Raw genomic sequence first — 20,989 nt, forward strand, 5'->3', positions numbered from 1 at the left:
ACAGGCATGTGCCACCACACTCAGCTAAGTTTTTGTATTTTTAGTAGAGATGGGGTTTCACTGTGTTAGCCAGGATGGTTTCGATCTCCTGACCTCGTGATTCATCTCCCAAAGTACTGGGATTACAGGCATGAGCCACTGCACTCGGCCCCAAATTCATTCTTTTGCAGGTAGGTATCCAGTGGTCCCACCATTATTTATTGAAATGACTTTTCTTTTCTTTTTTTTTTTTTTTTTTGAGACAGAGTCTCTCTCTCACACACACTGGAGTGCAATTGTGCAATCTCGGCTCACCACAACATTTGCCTCCTGAGTTCAAGCAATTCTCCTGTCTCAGCTTCCCGAGTAGCTGGGATTACAGGTGCACGCTACCACACCCGCCTAATTTTTTGTATTTTTAGTAGAGACTGGGTTTCACCACGTTCCCCAGGCTGGTCTTGAACTCCTGAGCTCAGGCAATCCACCTGCCTCGGCCTCCCAAAGTGTTAGGATTGCAGGCGTGAGTCATCGCGCCTGGCCAAAACGACTCTTCTTATCCCACATTAAATTGTTTTGACATCCTTCTTGAAAATCAATTGAACATAGATGTATGGGTTTATTTCTGGACCTTAATTTCTATTCCATTCATCTCTATAACTATCCTTACGCCAGTACTGCATAGTCTTGGTTACTACAGTTTTGGTTTAAAACTGGTAAGTGTGAGTCCCTTTGTTTTGCTTTTTAAATATGTTTTGGCTATTCTGTGTCCCTTGTGCTTCCATATGAATTTTAGGATCAGCTCATCAATTTCCACAAAAAGGAAATGAGATTGCACTGAACATGTAGATAATGTTGGGAAGCATTGCCATCTTAATAATATTAAGACTTCCAATGTATAAATATGGGATTTTATTTCAATAATATTTTATAGTTTTCAGAATCTAACTTTTCTACTTTTGTTGATTCCTAAGTATTTAACTCCTTTTGATGCTATTGTAGGTAGAATTTTTTAAATCTTATTTTTAAATTGTTCATAGCTTCTGCCTCCAGGAACCCCAAAAAGCCTCCCCAAGGCCCCAAACAACCTTCCCAAGGACCCTCGGGCCATGTTGAGTTAAAGGCTCTCTCTGAAGTCACATTACTCCCAGAGGAGGCTCACCTGGCGGGGCAGTTTGGTGTCATTCCCATTTCAATTCGTCTTTTGATCAGAGACGCTCCTTCAATTACAATCTCTCTACATAGAATTCTTGACCTGCCAGAGAGGCAGTATAATGGTTTTAAAATCCGTAAGACAAATTGTGTTTTTCTCATGGGAAGAATGAATGTATGGGCTTCCAGACCCTTGTCAGGAGACCTGATGTTGCAACACAAGAACCAATCCAGCATTCCTGCCTTTTGAAGTCTGAACAACATCCTTTACATTATGTTGAGAAATTTCTGGCCTTACAACGTAATTTATTAGAGGCCAGCATTTGGTACATAGATGAGTTCAACAAATTCTTAGAACCATGGCAGGCTACTCAAGCCACTTTGTCAATATATTCAGCCTCCTCAAATTTCACTTCCACAATGCCCCAGATTTTTCTTAATCTACACTAGTAAACTAACTGCTGAAAATTCTTCTAAGATACAGTTACTCTTTGCCCTATTTTAATGTTGTATGTATGTATGATTTTATTTATTTTTTCAATTAGGGTCTGGCTTTGTCATCTAGGCTGGATTGCAGTGTTGTGATCATGGCTCACTGCAGGCTCAAACTCTTGGGCTCACGCAATCCTCCCACCTTAGCCTCCCAAGTAGCTAGGTGCCACCATGACTGGAAATTTTAATTTTTTTTAAGAGATGGGATAGGGTCATGTTACATTGCCCAGGCTGGTCTCAAACTCCTGGTCTCAAATTATCCTCCTGCCTGGGCCTCCCAAACTGCTAGGATTACAGGCATGAGCCACTGTGCTCAGCCTGATTTTGCATTTAATTTTATGGTCATGTTAAATTTACTTTGTTATTTCATGTGAGCAACAATGGAATGGGGGAATAAGATGAATTGTTAGCTGTCTCTTTAGGGCAGCCATATGTACCTATGCAAACAGATGTTAATAGGTGGTATATCACACGAATCTAGAAGTTCAGTATGTTCCAACCCTTTGGATCATCTCCAATATCACCTTTCCAATAGTAGAGCTATATATTTTTCTATTCAATATTCTGTTACAAAAGAAGTATGACCATATATCCTGCTTTGCTGAGGATATGAACACCTGTTGCTAAGTGCCCTGTGCAGTTAGCTATCCCTTTCACTCTCAAAAATGTCCCAGTTTGGACAATAAATTATATGGTAATTGCATTAATCAGTTCAGGCTGCCATAACAATATACCACAGACTGGGTGGCTTAAACAACCAACATTTATTTTCTCACAGTTCTGGAGACTAAAAGTCAAAGATGAAGGGGCTGAAAGGGCTGGTTCCTGGTGAGGTCTCTCCTCCTGGCTTGCAGATGGCAGCATTCTTGTTGTGTCCTTACATGGCATTTCCTCTGTGCACATGTGGAGAGACAGAGCTCTGGTGTCTCTTCCTCTTATAAGGACGCTAGTCCTATGGGATTAGGGCCTCACTCTTATGGCCTAACTTAACCTTAGTTTCTTAAAGGCCTTATGTCCAAATACAGTCACTTTGGGGTTTAGGACTTCACAAGTAAATTTGGTGGTGGTAGAGGCCAGCATTTGGTGGTGCTGATGGGAACACAATTCAGAACTGAATTCACAATTCAATTCACAGTGACTCTTGTGAATAAAGTATAAAATTTAATCAGCATTCCACTTTAACAATGCATAAAAATAGTCTCTAATTTGGTTGTGAGCCATCTTAACCCTATGACTTTAAACAATGTAAGACAGCTTTCAACAATATACAAAATCCCTTAGTTTAATTTTTTTGCCTTAATGCTAGAAATTCAAGAGCTAAACTTTAAGTTATTCAGTGAGATACCAGTATTACACATAACTTTTGGATTCAGCGTTCTCCATCCTCTTTAAATTATCACTATCCAGAACCCTAGACCTCTATTCATCCCAGGTGACTATAATGAATAATAATCAGGTGTTTGCTCATTGCACACCATGAGATGCTTTCCAGTCTAGAAAATAAGTCTTGGCCGGGCGCGGTGGCTCAAGCCTGTAATCCCAGCTCTTTGGGAGGCCGAGACGGGCAGATCACAAGGTCAGGAGATCGAGACCATCCTGGCTAACACAGCGAAACCCCGTCTCTACTAAAAATTACAAAAAATGAGCCGGGCGTGGTGGCGGCGCCTGTAGTCCCAGCTACTCGGGAGGCTGAGGCAGGAGAATGGCGTGAACCCGGGAGGCGGAGTTTGCAGTGAGCCGAGATCGCGCCACTGCACTCCAGCCTGGAGGACAGAGCGAGACTCCGTCTCAAAAAAAAAAAAAAGAAAAAAGAAAATAAGTCTTATTTGCCCCATCTCATCCAAAAATCAACTCCCAATACCTGATTTTCCAAAGATTCTAATGCCTATACCCCAATTTTCATACCAAATTCTGTATGATTGTTTCTTTACTTGCAAGCAACTGACCAGCAGGAGGCAAAAATTGAGTGCCAGAAAGATAATGGGTAGTTCGAGCAATCACAGACTTAGAAAGTACAAAAACCAGGGTGGTTCCAGGACCAATCAAAAGAATAACTGCATCAAGCTTTTAGGGAGTTGCCATTGGATGACACAGATCCAAATGCCTTTTGAAATTCAGAGACGATTTTATTGGCCACGTCCATCAGAAACATATGGTAGGGTATGGCCAGTTACTCAAAAGGAAAAGATGAGATAGTGCAGCCAAAAGGAGGAGGCAAGGGAAACTGGGCAGAGAAAAACAGATGTCTACTATAATATGTATTTTGATTTTTATTTTCGATAGTACAATTGTGGGTCTATACTACAATACAGGTCTGCAATTTTTCATTTAGTATAGCACAGCTATCTTTCAATGACTATACAAATTGGTATTTTTTTCAACAGCTGCGTAATTCCTATTGAATGGATATATACCATAATTAATTTATTCATTACCCTGATGGACACTTAGGTAATTATAATAGTTTACCATTAATTTTTTTGCCACTAATACATTTATCTACCTTTGTATATTTTGGTTTCCAAGGAATATTAATTAAAAGGGTATATACATAAGGCAATAGATATATAATCAACAATAGAATGCCCTTGTTTCCACACATTCACCAATACCGAATGTTATCACTCGATTAATCAGACTTTTGGGGGAAAAGTAGTTAAATAATCACTTTAATTTGCATTTCCTTGATTTCTAGTGATATTGGATAATTTTCATTAACTGCTTTTATTTCATCTTTTGTGAACTGGCCATTAGCTTTGTCCATTTCTCTACGTTGCAGATTATTATTGGTTTGTAATAGTACTTTGAATATCATGAATTACAGTCCTTTGTTATATCTGTTGCAAATACTTCATGTTCAGTCTCTCATTTACCTATTAACTATGACGTTTTCCACCATATGAAAGCCTAGTATCAGCTTTGGGGTTATGCATTAGTGCTTAGTCTATTTCAAACCAAGGGTACAGAAATATTATTCTGTTTTTCATGTACTTTAATTTTACATTTAGACCTTTAATCTCTCAGGCCTTCATTAGTGTGAAACGTACAGATCTGTTTTTCCAGTGAGCTAAGTTTCCCAATGCCATTTAATCCAACCACTTTTTCCCCACTACAATGAAAAATCCTTTTTATTATATATAAGGGGAGTCTGAAACTCCACATTCTCTGGTGAGGCTACCCATCCCCTAGCTGTTATATTTCTATCAGCAGAAGCAAAGAGGGAGCCCCAAGCTCCATTTTCTAGCAGTCATGTACTCTGGGTAAGACCTTCCCTCACATAGCCCTCTATACTGCCACAGAAAGCAGTTAAAAGGGAACCCAAGAGCTCTGGGTGCTTCAGTTTAAAACAAAAACAAAAAAAAAGTACTCTTCCAGGGATGAACGTAACTACAAAAGGACAAGGGATTCCTCTTTGAGGATATGAAAATGTTCTAAAACTGACGGTGATGGCTGCACAATCCTGTGAATGAACTAAAAGCCGTAAGTTGCACACTTTAAGTGGAGCTTTGGGGCTCCCTCTTCACTTCTGCTGACGGATAGAGAGAGGGTATGGTTGTTCTTCTCCACAATTGCTTTGTCTCAATAAAGCTGTCACTCAAAAAATACCCTTCCACCAGCTTCTAAATCAACATTTACATGAGTGAAGATAACAGCCATGATCTCTGTGAAACCATTAGTCCTCCCTTCCTCCAACACTCAAAGCATCATAAACAGTATCGGCCTTCAGACTATCATGACTATTTTCATTATGCCTTTTGTGTCTCACAGTTACCTCTAGTTCTTCCCTCATCCTCTAATACCCACATGTTCTGGGGACAGTAAGGTGCCTGATCCAGCACTCCCTAGCTTCTTTTTTAGATCATTTCTCTTTATGGCACATATCATGTATTTATCACATAGCATACATTTAATTTTTTCTGTTCTACTAGATCTTTAAGAGCATGTATTTTTGTCCATTTTGTACCTTATTGTATCCCCCAGCACCTAAAACAGTATGTGACACATTAGCAAATGTTCAGTTAGTATTAGTACTACATTCCCAGTGTAAACTACATTCCTTGTTAAAATCAAAATTCTACAGATGATCAGAATCAGCTTCTCAACTAAAAAATATATGAAAATTTTTATTGGAATATCAATGAACTTACAAATTTAATTTAGGAAGAAATATTTTTATCAGCCTTTCTATACAGAGGCATGTCTAGCCTTCCTATTTTTAAATATTTTAAAAATAAGTTTAAGTTGTAATATCTACATTCAGAAACTAATTGCAGTGTACCTATTTTTATGTTTTGGCATGTCTTGTCAATCTCATGGAAAAAGATGAAAGGTCTTACTGCATTTTATTTTATGCTAGAATAATTTTACCACAGGAATTGTCTGTGGTACTTTTATAAAGGTGAAAGTATTGAATTACACTTTCAGTTTGTTTCATGGCTATTAATCTACTCAAGTTTTTTTGGCTTGTTACTTTTAGTTTAATGCTAACCACCCTGGTTAGTCCTACATTCTACCAAATGCTTTTGTTCTTCTTTTGTTTTTCCTTGAGACAGTGCCTGGCTCTGCTGCCCAGCTGGAATTGCAGTGGTGTGATCATGACTCACAGCAACCTCTACCTCCTGGGCTCAAGCAATCCTCCTGCCTCGGCCTCCTGAGTAGCTATGACTACAGGTGTGCACCACCATGCCTGGCTAATTTCTGTATTTTTTGTAGAGATAGGGTTTCACCATGTTGCTCAGGTTGGTCTTGAACTCCTGAGCTCAAGCAACCTGCCTGCCTGCCTCAGCCTCCCAAAGTGCTGGGACTACAGGCATGAGCCACTGTGCCCAGCTAAAAGCTTTTGTTCTAATTGACTGATTCTGTCTTCTCAGTGTCAGGTCAAGTGAGAGTTGCTCAACAATGCCACAGAGGGAGTGATAAGCCACCATGTTACCTTGTGTACCATACATCTTTCAGTTCTGAGTTTGTTCATCTTTCCTATCAGACTAGAGTCTTCTGTCTGCTCTAAAATCTTAGTCTTGACATACTGGTTTGGTTTGCTTGCTGCTTAGTATGACAGTTTGAAAGGAAACCTTACCTTAATGGCTAGCATTTATTTAGCAATAACTATATGCCAGTGTGTGCTAAACCCTTGAAATGGATTAATATATTTTCCAAATCAAGGATTTTCAATGGAAAAGTAAATATGTATTTTTATTTTTAAAAGGTTAGGCTGCCTACAGTGTTAAACATGTATTTGATAGGAGCAAAAGGGGCAACAGTTATGCTACTGCAGAAATCCAGATGAGATGGTTGCGTCTTGGACTATGATGATGGAACATGTGCTGGAAAAAAGCAGATGGATTCCAGAAGCATTTACAAGATTGAATCTACAGGACTTGGTGGTATGGGAGGGCAGAGGAGAGAATAACTGATGACTCTCCAGTATGAATTCGCTGATGATGAGCAAGATGTACACTCTGCCTGAACGCTTTTCCACATTCTTTACACTCATAGGGCCTTTCTCCAGTATGAATTCTCTTATGGAGAGTAAGATGGGCAACCTGGCTGAAGGCTTTGCTACATTCCTTACACTCATAAGGTTTCTCTCCTGTATGAATTCTCTGATGTAGAGTAAGGGATTTACGATGGCTAAAGGCTTTCCCACAAACGTTACATTCATAAGGCTTCTCACCAGTATGACATCTCTGATGACAAATCAGGGATGCCCTCTGTCTGAATGCCTTCCCACATTCAAGACATTCATATGGTCTTTTGCCAGTGTGGAGTCTCTGATGTTGAACAAGATATGAGCCATCACTAAAGGCCTTCCCACATTCAATACATTCATAAGGCTTCTCACCAGTATGAACTCTCTGGTGCTGAACAAGATGTGCAATCTGACTGAAGGCCTTACCACATTCCTTACATTCATAAGGTTTCTCCCCAGTGTGTATTTTCTGATGTTGTGCAAGGTGTGCATTCTGGCTGAAGGTTTTGCTGCATTCCTTACATTCATAAGGTTTCTCTCCAGTATGAATCCTCTGATGATGAGCAAGATGCGTGCTCTGCCGGAAAGCTTTCCCACATTCTTTACATTCATAGGGTTTTTCTCCAGTATGAACTCTCTGATGAAGAGTAAGAGACCCACGATGGCTGAAGGCTTTCTCACAGGTATTGCATTCATAAGGTTTCTCTCCTGTATGAATTCTCTGATGTACTGTCAGAGATGAGCCATGGCTAAAAGCTTTCCCACACACATTACATTTGTAAGGTCTCTCTCCAGTATGAATTCTCTTATGCTGAATAAGTCCTATGTGATCAGTGAAAGCCTTCCCACAATCAATACAGTCAAATGGTTTCTCTCCAGTATGATAATATCGCCGATGACGTATAAGAGAAGCATTTTGCCTGAAAGCTTTTCCACAGTCAATACATTCATAGGGTCTTTTCCCAGTGTGAATCCTTCGATGATGAGCTAGGGATGAACAATCACTAAAAGCCTTCCCACATTCAATACATTCATAGGGTTTCTCTCCAGTATGGACCCTCTGATGTTGAGCAAGGTGTGCAAGCTGGCTGAATGCTTTATTACACTGCTTACACTGATAAGGTTTCTCACCAGTATGAACTCTCTGATGTTGAACAAGATGAGCATTCTGGCTGAAGGCTTTCCCACATTCAGTACATTCAAAAGGTTTTTCTCCTGTATGTATTCTCTGATGTTGAGCAAGGTGTGCACTCTGGCTAAAGGCCTTTCCACATTGAATACATTCATAGGGTTTCTCTCCTGTATGAATTCTTTGGTGAAGAGTAAGGGTTGAGATTTTGCTGAATATTTTCTCACAGTCATTACATTTTAAAAGTTTATTTTCTCCACAGTCTTGCTTGTGTTTTTTCACAACTGAATGTGTTTTTAAGCTTTTCTTATCTGTATGAAAATTAAACATTCTCTCTTCCATGGGAAAAATCTGTTTTATATAAGATAATGTATTCACATGAAAAACTGTCCCAGACTTGTTACAGTGGTCTCTTTTTTCAGTAAGAGTATCTACATGAGTGATGGTCTCTTGCCTAAAATGTGTCTTCTGGTTTACAAGCTCCCTTTCAAACAAGTCTTCATGTTTACAGTTTTTCCCTAATGTTGAACATTCAAGGTCATAGCTTGTAAGTCTTTCCATTATTATTGCCGGGGGTAATTTTTCTTCATAAACATCCTGGTTTAAAGATAATGACTTGGTCACCCACACACACTCCAAGTCTGAAAGATATTAAGAAAGCGAATGTCTCCTTTATTAAATGCTAGAATGGAAACTTCAAAAATGAAAATGTGAATCACATAGTTATTGAAATCCACAAGCAGAGGTACATGTTTTTATGGTTCTTATATAAGATTAGGTGATACAACCATCCTTGCACTGCTATGATAAATCCTCATTGGTCATGGTATACTATTTCAATATGACCTTTCAAGATTTTGAACCAATATTGATAATTGAGGTTTGCCTCTAATTTCCCTTTTTGGTGCTATTTTTGTAGATTTTGGTATCATAGGATATGCTGTATTCATAAATGAAAATGTTTTAAGCTCTCCTTTTTATTCTCTATCCCAGAACAATTGAAACAACATTGGTGATATTTTTCCTTAAAGAACATTTGGGGATGTGGCTTCTTTTCCTGGGGGAGGAAGTTCCTATACAATATTCTACATTTCTTTGATGGTAACCTATATTATTACATTCTCCTAGAATATCATCTATTTTTTCAAATTATTTATGGAGAGTTGAGGAAAATAGATTCATATGATTCTTTTAAGTTCTTATGCATGTGTGGTTATTTATAATTATTTTGTTTTTGTGTTTCCTCTCATTTGTCCTTACAGTTTATATACTGTATTGGTTTTCTAAGGAAGTATATACAAAACTTTATTTATAATTTTCAGTAGCACTACTGTTTCTAATTCATTTATCCCTACTTTTATTTGCAGAAGTATAAATCACTACATATAACTTATCTGGGTTTTCCTTAAATTCATTTTGTTCTTTTTCTAATATTGTGAATTGGATGTTTACTGATTTTCATTATTTCTTATTTATTAATGTACATAGTTAGGACCACAAGTAACCCACAATCCTCTTCTTGAAACTGTAAGAGCTGAGAAGTAGGGCCAGGTGTGGTAGTGCATTCCTGTAGTCCTAGCTACTCAAGAAGCTGAGGTGGGAGTACTGCTTGAGCCCAAAAGTTCAACACCAGCTTGGGTAACATAGCAAGGTCCTGTCTCTAATTTTAAAAAGTAAAATAAAATAAAATAAAATAAAATAAAATAAAATGAAGAACTGAAAGCAGGAAAAGTCTATGCTTCAGGCCACAGATTAAACCAGGACCATCTCATTTGAGGTTCATTTTCTTGCAATATATTTCTGTTGTCTCTTATCCTAAATCAGTAAAACAGCTACAAAGCAAGGCAATTTAAAAAAATTGAATAAAATACCCTGGGTCAAAAATCCCAGTGAGCACAATATAAGTGGGGAAATGATGTACACAGGGAAAGAAAGTAATATTCATTAGCTAATTTATTCATCTTTTGTAAGGGTATCGGAAGATAATGTCTGGAATATCAAGCAGAAAAATTCTAAATGATCTTAAATATATAAAGACATAAAGGTAACAACTTACGGAACTAAAAACTTTTCTAATTCAAAGGGTGGGGTGGTATAAAGAAGAGAGTGAGAAAAAACAGACCTAACAAACAACAAAACAAGAATAAATAACAAAAGAAATACAAAAGAGAAAAAGGCAAAGAGAAGAAAATAGTTATAATGCATGTTAACTCAATAAACTCACCTTTTAAAGAAAGGAAAATATTTAAACCAGTTCCAAAAACTAAACATCAGCTTGTCTAAAGGATTTAGAAAAGTCTGAAGTCAGGGATGATGACAACAATATGGTGCTTGAGTAGAATTAGGTAAACATCAGTAAAACAAGAGCTCAGAAATAGACCCTGGTATGCATAAGAAATCAGTAAAGGTAAAGGAGGTATGTTACACCAGTAGGGAAGAGAATAACCATTCAAAAACTAGTATTAGAAGACAAGTTTCAGTTTGGGAGGGAGTTTGAGAGGTGTTTTCCAACAAATTTCAGAGAGAAGAACGTGTTGAGAACAGTTCCTTTATCTCTAGGTATCCTGCACTTACCTGGGCACAGGCCTCTGGTCATCTCTTCTTTTATCACCCAAGGGTCTTTCTCTTGCTCCAGTAAGGAGATCACATCTGGTTTACAAAGGCAAAGACCTGCATGTAAAAAAAACATATAAAAATTGCCTATGCTGTGGAAGACTGTGGGAAATTCTGATAATGGCATAAAAGACTACTGAGTCATGGGGAGGCAAAAGGAGGAAGATACTCTTACCCACTGAAACTAGGTTCCTGTAGTTTTCTAACATCACCTTCTTGTACAAACTTCTCTGACCAAGATTCAGCCACTCCCATTCATCTTGGGAAAAGTCTATGGCCACATCTGTAAAAGTCACTGAACCCTAAAATGACACAAACATAATCTTGCTCACTCAGTGTTCATATTCCAATGTCGCTCTAGGGTAAAGGGTTATGCTGTTCTCACTTTGGGATTAAAAACACTATGTATAAGTAACTGCACTAAGGGTCTAAATGATCCAGGTCAGGTAAGTTATTGGACAACTTTTCTGCCTAGTTATGCTGTAATGCTGTACATATTAGTAAAAAGAAAAAAATGAGATACTCCTTGCTCTTCAAACATTTGCAATTCTAGGTGGTGAGAATACATTACCATTAAAAAATGCTGACTACATTCAAAACAGGATATAATCAAGTGCTAATGCAATGCTATTCATGTTAGGAGCTAAATCACTTCTCTACATGGAGAAACTAAAGAGCTCTGGAACTGTGAGAAAAACTTGCAAGGAAGGATGCTGCCCTGATGAACATGATTTCAATCTCCACAATATTTTCTAAGAAATCTTAGTGTTCTTGAGATGTTAAGAGGTATGCCTAAGAAATGAAAGAAAAAAAACCACACCTAGCCATAGTCTTTTCTTCTGACATAAAAATATATTTGTATTAGGAGAGAAGAACACATTTGCAAAATTGTTTTTTGTTTTCCTTTTTTATTTATTTCTTTATTTTGTAGAGACAGGGTCTCACTATATTGCCCAGGCTGATCTCAAACTCCTGGCCTGTCACAATCCTCCCACCTCAGCCTTCCAAAGAGTTTGGATTATAGGCCTGAGCCAACATGCCCAAAAGTTGTTTTTGGATAATCTAATCGGAAATTATCAGGAGAAATAATGTGATGTGAGCACATATCAAGCAACTTGTATTTTGTTACATGAGCTCCATTTCCTAACCAACCCACAAGGTGATCCACCGGACTGTTACTGGCAGATTTTCAATTTATTTCATGACTTCACTTATATCAACATCAGACTTTTAAATAAATACCAGTTTTGAATAACTCAGAAAAAAGGTCAGATTACTCCAATGAATTTGGTCTCTAGTACTGACTAGCTGGGTGAGGTTGGCCAAGTTTAACTTCCCTGTGCCTCAGTTTTCCCATCTGAAAAATGGAAATATAGTACTTGCTTCACGGCAGCATTGTGAAAATTAAATGAAGAAACAGGTCTAAAGTGCCTGGCATGATGTAATTGCTTGAGAATTGTTGCCTATGATAAGGATGAAGACAGACAGAAGGGAAAAAACAAAGAGAAGGAAGAAGAGGAGGCCAAGAAGAACAGGTGAAACATTTCATTTAGTATTTCAGTAATAGTTCTTACATCTTATTTTACCTAACTGTAGTATGCTACACTAGTTTAGACATGGTCTTTGAATCTAGATTACCTATATTAAAATACTGTTCTGTTTAGTTAAGCTATTAGCTTTGCTTTTAACCATTGAAGATATTTTTATAAACTCAAGAGAACAGTCTATTGTATTTACAAACAATATTTCCCATTTCTGTTGCACTTCCTTCACCCTGATGCTCCAAGTCCCCTTCAGGCATAATTTCTATCTGAAGAACTTCCTTTAGTGATTCTTGTAGAATTCTGGCAATGAATGTTCTTAGTTTTCTTTCCTACGAATAACTATTTTATCTGCATTCCTAAGGGCTATTTCTCTGGACATAGTATTCTAGGTTGATAGTTCTTCATCATTTTTCAGCGGCTGGTTTTTTAGACTTTTTGTCTTTAGTTTTCAGCAGTTTGATTATCGACTAGAAGGCTTCTCCTGCAGCTCTTTCTGTCCACACCATTACTCACTTGCAGGTTTTGGTCTCTTGAAGGGAAATGCACTATGGTCTGGTGGTACTTCAAATCTGGGGCTTTTTCCCCAATCTGACTGCTACTACCTTTTTTTTTTTTTTTTTTTTTTTTTTTGAGACAGAGCCTTGTTCTATTGCCCAGGCTGGAGTGCGGTGGTACAATCTTGGCTCATGGCAACCTCTGCCTCCCACATTCAAGTGTATTCTCATGCCTCAGTCTCTCGAATAGCTGGGATTACCGAAATGCACCACCACACCTGGCTATTTATTATTATTTTTTTTTTTTGTAGAGACAGGATTTTACCATGTTGGCCAGGCTGGTCTTGAACTCCTGGCCTCAGGTAGTTCACCTGCCTCAGCCTCCCAAAGTGCTGGGATTACAGGTGTGAGTCACTGTGGCCAGCCTGCTTGCTACTAACTTTACAGAGACCTCAGATTGCTGTTACAGGCATGCTGTCCTGGTTTTATAGCAACTTTCAGTGGGAAAAAGAGTGGAGTGTGCATAGTTCATCTTAACCTTTATGACAAATTCCGCCACTCTTAAAATATTTTCCTCTGGCAACTGACATGAATGTTTTTGTTTAAAATGTCTAAATGCTCTAAGAAACAAGTTACCTTGGTAGTGTATGTTTTGTGGCATTATACTTAAGAAAAGATGTCATGCTCTGGCCATAAGTTGTTATGCCTATTATAAAAAAAAAATTTGGCCAGGCACAGTGGCTCACACCTGTAATACCAGAACTTTGGGAGGCCAAAGCTGGCAGATCACTTGAGGTCAGGAGTTTGAGACTAGCCTGGCCAACATGGTGAAACCCCATCTCTACTAAAAAAAGAAAAAAAAAAATTAGCCAGGCGTGGTGGCACATGCCTGAATTCCCAGCTATTTGGGAGGCTGAGGCAGGAGAATCACTTGAACCTGGGAGGCAGAGGTTGCAGTGAGCCAAGATTGCACCACTGCACTCTGGCCTGGGCAACAGGGTGAGACTCTATCTCAAAAAAAAAAAAAAAAAAACAACTACTCCATTAAAAAAAATATTAATTTTCTAAGTTTGTAAACCAAATTCAATACTTTCTTACAATAAGCAATTTGCTGGTGAAACTAGATTAGCAGTTTATCTTAATCAGAACATGAACTGTAGCTCTGAAGCTTCCATTGTTGGCCATAAAAATAATAAAATTTAAAATGTTCTGGAGTAGGGTCAGTTTGAGAAACTTTAATCCACAAGGAATGAAAAACTAGGAATTTAGTTAAAGAAAATAATCAGAGATGAGGGCAAAAATTCAACTACAAGAATGATTACTGCAACACTCTATTCAGAGCAGATAATTGTCAACAATTTACCTATGGAACATCAAGGGGCTGACTAAACAGATTATGGTATTCATCCTTGAAAGAAGAAAGGATGTAAAACATTCCTTGGCATTTTAAGATGTTTACGGCTCCATGGTCAAACGGGGAGAACAAACCTTTGCATACTCCGATCAGAATGCCACCAATTCCACCTGTGCCTGCCCTTCCTCCGTTTCAAGGCATAACTCAGGAATCACTTCCTCTGTGAAGTTCCCCCAACCCTTCCTGCCCTCAGTAGTGAGTAGGATGGTGCAGGTTATATCCTGCTCAAGGATCCCTCACCAAGGAGGCAGGAAGGAGCTAAAATATGGTAGACTTCCTCTTGCCATACTGTGTGGCGTTACAGAGCTTCACCAGTAGAGAGGAAGAAGCATCTTTTTTTCTAATTCACCCAAAGATATCATATGGGCTATATTAATGGCCCTTCCCAAGTATTCCACTGTGAGTCTACTCTCTGCCTGCAGCACTTATCACACTGCATAAGTGTTTGCTGCCTTTTCATTTCTCCAACAGATTATAACCTCTCTGAGAATCAGGACTGAGACGTAGGAACTAGGCATGGAAATGAGACGTAGGAACTAGGCATGGAAATTTCCTCTGAGGATTGCACTTCTGCTTTGTCAGATGCCTATGAAAAGACTGAGCATAAGGGCTCAGACGGGGTCATTTCTTGAATGAAAAATAAGCAATGAGTAGGAAGAAGAGAAGAAACCTCTGAGAGGGCACTGGGCTGTGTGAGTCTATCACTCACTCACAACCCCATCACATCTCAGAAAGGGAAGAAACAGCAAACAGGCCTCAGGGTGGAACTCTTAACCACAAAATTTTCAGAAGAAAACAAGCATTGCCAAATCCTGAAAAGCAAGACTATTTTAGTGGCGACAGGGGGAATACTAACTCACCAGGGACATGGCTTTACGAAGTTTAATTCCTGCCACCTCTACCTCTTCCTGGCTCTTCATTTGGAGAAGAGCTTTACTCTGGCATTGCAGAGCTGGGGACAAGAAAGTAGTAGTGAGAAACCAAGCAGCACTAATAATCAGTTTAAAAATGCTTTCTTCCCTTCAGTTTCTTCTGTCCTCACTCACAATCCGCCCTCCAACTCCCCCACCCCACAGTCCAGATGCTCTTTGGGAGACTTGAAATATATAGCTGGGGTTCCCCTCTGCTCTGGGTTTTCAGGATGAGCATAATATATCTTGACTCCCTCTTCCCATCAGCCACCAATTCATTAACAACAGATGTATTAATACTAGGTGTTCTCTATGTGTGTGTACTTTTTTTTTTTTCTAAGACAGGGTCTCACTCTGTTGCCCAGGTTGGAGTACAGTGACATGATTATAGCTCACCGTATCTTCAAACTCTGGGCTCAAGTGATCCTCTTGCCTAGGCCTCCTAAGTAGTTAGGACTACAGGCGTGTGCCACCATGCCCAGCTAGATTTTTTCTTACTTTTTATAGCGATGGGGGTCTCACTATATTGCCCAATTGCTCACTATATTGCTTGAGGCCAGGAGGTGTCAACCTCCTGGAGTTGGGTATCTGGTCAACTTCCTGGCCTCAAGCAGTCCTCCTGCCTTGGCTTCCCACAGTGCTAGGATTACAAGCATGAGCCACCATGTCTGTGCTGTGTATATTAATACTCTCTTTAAATCTCCACAATCTTCAATCAGAATAGGGTATATTGTCACCATTTTACAAATGAAAGCTCTGGGAAGTCAAGTCTTTTTCACAAGTCACACGAGTTTGTAAATAAAGAAACACAGTCCCTAACCTAGGTCTGGCTAACTCTATCACAAAAGTTATTTGCTCAGACACCAGAAAATAACAGAAAATATGTCCTCTGTGCAACTGGCCAGGATTTGTGAAGATTCTATGAGACAAATTCCTTGGAGAATTCCACGTTTCCCAGAGGGAGGCATTCCTTTTGTTACAACAGAGTCCATGTGACTTGCAGACAACTAAACGAAAAAACCCTCACGAGGTCCAGGATCTCATTTTGTTTTGTGACAAACTACAGTGTTGAAGCAGTCCCTTGACTCCACTGAGCCACGTTTCCTTAATTAGGAAGAGGATAAAGTATCTGAATTCTGGTTTCTTTCATCTAAATTCCACTGCCTTCTCAAAGGATTATCATAATGATGATAAAAATGAACACATTACATGGCAGGGACTCTACCAAGTGCTTTACATGTATGAGGTCATTTAATCCTTATGACAGTACTGTAAGATACAGAGTACTATCATTTCCATTTGACCTAAGAACTTAAGAGTCACAAAGTTTTTTTTTTTTTTTGAGACAGAGTCTCACTCTGTCGCCCAGGCTGGAGTGCAGTGGCGTGATCTCCGCTCACTGCAAGCTCTGCCCCCCAGGTTCACACCATTCTCCTGCCTCAGCCTCTTGAGTAGCTGGGACTACAGGCGCCTGCCACCACACCCGGCTAATTTTTTATATTTTTAGTAGAGACAGGGTTTCACCGTGTTAGCCAGGATGGTCTCAATCTCCGGACCTCGTGATCCACTGGCCTTGGCCTCCCAAAGTGCTGGGATTACAGGCATGAGCCACCATGCCTGGCCCACAGTCATAAAGTTTTTAAGAAGAAAACCCCAAACCTGCTCAGTAGAGGTTCCGAGATATGAACGCTTTAGCTATTTAACCCTTTCAGAGTCAGTTTCTTCAACTGTCAAACGTGGGTAAGAAACCTACCTGAGACAGTAGTTGAGGAGACTACATGACAGCCAGTGACTCTGGAGTCAGCTTGTTCTGGATCTGAATCCCGGTTCTTCCACTTACTAGTGATTACTTATCCTCTCTATGATTCAATGTCTTCATCTGTAAAAAAGAGGTAAGGTAGTTCCTACTTCATAATGTTGTGAAGTTTGGTGTTGATGCTCCCAAAAGGTCTTAGAACTGTGTCTGGCACTTTATAAACACCTATTAAACATTAGCTATTACTATTGCATGCAGGAAGCTAAACAAGCAAAAAACAATATGGCCAAAAATAGCCCTTCTTACCCCTTTCTCTTTATTGGAGTGGGAGGCCAGAGGGGAGGGAGAGAAGCCCAAGGAATGGGGATATCTTCCATAATTGACCAGAATGTGATTAACCCACAGAAAGGCTGGAATGCCTCGGCATTCCTAGGTGAAACTGTGAATCTCGCCTTCTTCCCAAGTCCCATCCTACAGTGATAGATGGGACAAGGCTCTGACGGGTAAAAATCTAAATGCTGAGCTCTCCCTTGAAGAGCAGCAGAGCACCCAGAGGTAATGCTATAATGGATAATATAACGGGTAGTGTTCTCTCCCCTGGGCCCCTAGTGATATCCCAAGGACCTGAGTCAGGTATCTGGTTAGGTGTCTCTGGCCAAGTCAAGGTCCCTCCCTAACTAAACCCAGCTCCACTCTGACCCAAGGTGACCTTCCAAATCGTTGGACTTCCGGGTTCACTAGCCTTAGAAACGGGAGACATCCTCCTCCAGTACCTGAACCCCAAAGGACAGCACCCAAAACCTCAATGTCCACTCCTGCAGCTGCATCCGTCATCTGTCACTCTCACCTGTGTACTCTGTTCCCATGGTCTTCGCTCCTCGCTGTCCTGTGGACATGGGGCCGTGTCCTAAGCTCTGCCCCCTCCAGATAGGGCCGACAGGAAACGCTTCAGCCGAGGCCACCCCGCCCGGGCACCTTCCCCAGGGTCTAGGGCTTTGCCCACACTGGGCTCTACGCAGTCGATACAGGGGAGGGCGGGGTAAGCCTCCTCGAGCCAGGTTTCCTGCTCTAGGCCGGTTAAAGTGCTTCACTCATTCCAACACACACCGCCTTCCGCACGCCGCCGGGACGTGCACGCAGGCGCAGATTCGAGGCCACGCACCGGGCAGTCACACACTGGGCCGCCATCCCCGCGCGCGCTCGCCCCGCTCAGCGCCGCACCACACGCTCACCACTTATGGGCACTCACAGCCACCAGGCCACACGCGCACTCTCACGCCTGCCGCCCACGCAGGAGCCGGGACACCGCCCTCGCCGCGCCCCGGTCCAGCCTCGCCCGCCGCCCCGCCTGGGCCCGCCTTCCCCTCAGCACCCGACAGGGCGCGCGGTTGCCCGGCTTCGGGTCCTCTCCGGAAGTAGGCGCGTCCTCCGCCGCAATGGCCCCTGGGAAGTGTAGTCCCGAACCGAGGCAGCGTTCCGGAAGCGGGCTCCGGCTTTGCAAGGAGGGGCTGCTCTCAAACCCTGGCGGTTACTGTCCTGTGCCCTTTTTTGGGCCTCTCCTGGTCCTCCTGGTTGGATTAGGAGCCCTCTCAGCCCGGACTCTGGGTTGCCGAAGTACAGGCCGCTTCACTGAAGCGAATCAAGGCGCAGGGGTTTCTGGAAGCCATCGCCAGGCTCCGAGTGTTCAGATGCAGCTGCCAGACTCAGGGCACAGGGAACTGACTTCCAGCTCGCAGGAGCGCCGGTCTGTGGTGGGTATGGTCGCAGGCGTGGGGTGTGCAGGAGCAGTGGGACAGCACTGAAACGCAGTGGGTAAGGCGTAGCGGCTACCTCAGGAGAGAAAACCATGATAAGGCGGGGCTTGGGGCGCGTGCGGGGCCTACGGGATACAAAAGTGAAGAGATTTGGATTTGTCTGCTTTGCACGCTTGTGACTTTCTGATGGTGCGCGTGTGGAACTTGTTTTATTTCATGTCTGCTGGTTACCGCTCTCTGATATACGGTACGCCCCTCATTCCCTCGACCCCATTTTATCTCTCCCTGCTAGAAGGAGGGTTCCGAGAAGGCACACAGCTTACATCCTGTTCAGGGTTGTATTCTCGGTGACTAAAACAGCACATAGTAGGTACTTAGTTTTTTATTTTTTTTAGGAAATCATGAAATCTAGCATTGCCAGCCGCACCATGATACATGTTATGGGCTGAATGTGTCCTCCCAAAATTAATATAATGAAACCCTAACCCCTAATGTGATGACGTTAGGAGGTGGGACTTTGGGGAGGTAACTGGATTTAGATTAGGTCATAAGGGTGATGCCCTTATGATGGGGTCAGTGCACTTATTAAAAAAGAGGAAGGAGGGGTCTCCATGTTTACACAACCACTAAAAAAAGGCCGTGTGAGGACACAGCAGGATGTTACCCATTTGCAAGCCAACAGGGCCCTCACCAAGAACTGAATGTCCCAGCACTTTAACTTCTCAGTCTTCAGAACTGTGAAAAATAAAGTCTCTTAGTCAAGTCACTTAGTCTATGATACTTTGTTTTAGCAGCCGCAGCTGACCAAGACACAGCGTCATAGATACTGGCTCACCAGAAATTAACTCACCCAGTCACACTTAATCACCCAAGGCCACACAGTGACATCTAGACTAGACTGGACTCCTGGATCCAGTTTACATCAGACATCATAAACACCATAAGAAAGCCAAGTCTAGCTGTGAAGATACTTTTTCTATGAAACAGCAAATGTCATCTTAGAGCTTGTAACTATTGTGGTTATCTGAACTGGATAAAAATGATAATATTCTCATTTTAGTTCTGGCATACAAAGAGCTCAGAAGCCTTCATTCCCATCCTCACAACAACAAAACCATTCAACAAACTGAAAGTCAACTTTTCTTAGATCCATCAGAGAACTGAAGCTAGAAAGGAAACTGACACCCCAAAATCCTGAGAAAGAAACATACAAAAAATTACAGCCAAGGTTAGCTTACTTGAAGCAGAAGCCACTGGAGCTATAAACTGGTAGAAACTTTTATTTTATAATTTTGATGAATAGCCACAAGTTAGTGTCGGTTAACTTGTGAGTTAAAAACTCCCCGGGGTCTAATCTTAGATGGGCCCCCACACTTTCATAAATTTTACCTCCAGAAACCCTATCAAATTCCCTCTGAAGAATGGGGGAAATCTCAGATTTTTGGGCAAGAGAAAAGTAACTACAGCATTCTCCATAATAAACACTTGCACTCCAAGGAAAACTACTTACTAGAGTCTTGTTGGACCTTGGGGAGAGGCAGTTGGCCAGCTCCAGTCCCTCTATAGCCTGTCTGTCTCAGTAAGGCAGGATTTTTAAAAGGCTAAGAAGTGGTTGTGAAGATCACAGTCCAAGGACTCGCGCCCACTAGAAAAATGGTATTTAATAATAAGATTATAGAATGCTTCCCTCCCCACTGTACCTCACTGCCACACTAATGGGGCTCTGGTCAATAACAGTAGATTACAACAGAGAAAGCTGCGAGGCACAGACTTTATTTAAGAAGGAGTTCTTAGGGAAGCCCACAGAAGGAGAAGCATCTTGGAAAAAGTAGACAACATACAAGAACAGATGGGTAATGTAAGCAGAGAGATGCAAACTGTAAGAAGGAATCAAAAGGAAATTCTAGCAATTGAAAACCGTTGTAACAGGCATGAAGATTACCTTTAATGAGCTCGTCAGTAGACTAGACACTCTGAGAAATGAATGAGTGAGCTTGAAGATATGTTAATAGAAATTTCCCAAACCGAAATACAAAGAGGAAAAAAAAGAATGAAAAAAGAAAAAGAACAGAATATCCAAGAACCGTGGGACAATTACAAAAGGTGAAATATATGCATAACTGGAATACCAGGAGGGGAAGAGAGAAAGGAGAGAAAATATTTGAATAATGACTGAGAATTTTCTAAAGTTAATGACATACACCAGGCCAGTGTGGTGGCTCATGCCTGTAATACCAGCACTTTGGGGGGCCAAGGTGGGAGGATTGCTTGAGCCCGGGAGATT

General features: G+C 41.0%; 1 protein-coding gene across 1 annotated transcript; it reads right to left on the bottom strand.

Moving 5' to 3' along the window:
- Window positions 1–2,315: 2,315 nt before the first annotated feature.
- Window positions 2,316–18,347, bottom strand: ZNF470 (zinc finger protein 470). Its single transcript, XM_007998266.3, has 6 exons — window positions 17,799–18,347; window positions 16,949–17,074; window positions 15,145–15,236; window positions 11,008–11,134; window positions 10,794–10,889; window positions 2,316–8,860 (listed from the first exon to the last, which is right to left on the bottom strand). Exons 3-6 carry the CDS (start codon window positions 15,202–15,204, stop codon window positions 6,990–6,992), a joined length of 2,154 nt encoding a protein of 717 aa, XP_007996457.3. The 5' UTR covers window positions 15,205–15,236; window positions 16,949–17,074; window positions 17,799–18,347; the 3' UTR covers window positions 2,316–6,989.
- Between the last annotated feature and the right edge of the window lie 2,642 nt (window positions 18,348–20,989).

Source organism: Chlorocebus sabaeus, chromosome 6, assembly GCF_047675955.1.
Source record: "Chlorocebus sabaeus isolate Y175 chromosome 6, mChlSab1.0.hap1, whole genome shotgun sequence".
In the NCBI taxonomy this organism is placed as follows: domain Eukaryota; kingdom Metazoa; phylum Chordata; class Mammalia; order Primates; family Cercopithecidae; genus Chlorocebus; species Chlorocebus sabaeus.

What these genes read in the sequence shown, in the direction of transcription:
- ZNF470 (XM_007998266.3), bottom strand. Translation starts at nt 15,204, where the DNA reads ATGAAGAGCCAGGAAGAGGTAGAGGTGGCAGGAATTAAACTTCGTAAA. An exon ending in TTCGTAAAGCCATGTCCCTG is followed by an intron (nt 11,135 to 15,144) that starts GTGAGTTAGTAT and finishes GTGTCATTTTAG; the next exon opens with GGTTCAGTGACTTTTACAGA. An exon ending in CAGGAACCTAGTTTCAGTGG is followed by an intron (nt 10,890 to 11,007) that starts GTAAGAGTATCT and finishes TTTTACATGCAG; the next exon opens with GTCTTTGCCTTTGTAAACCA.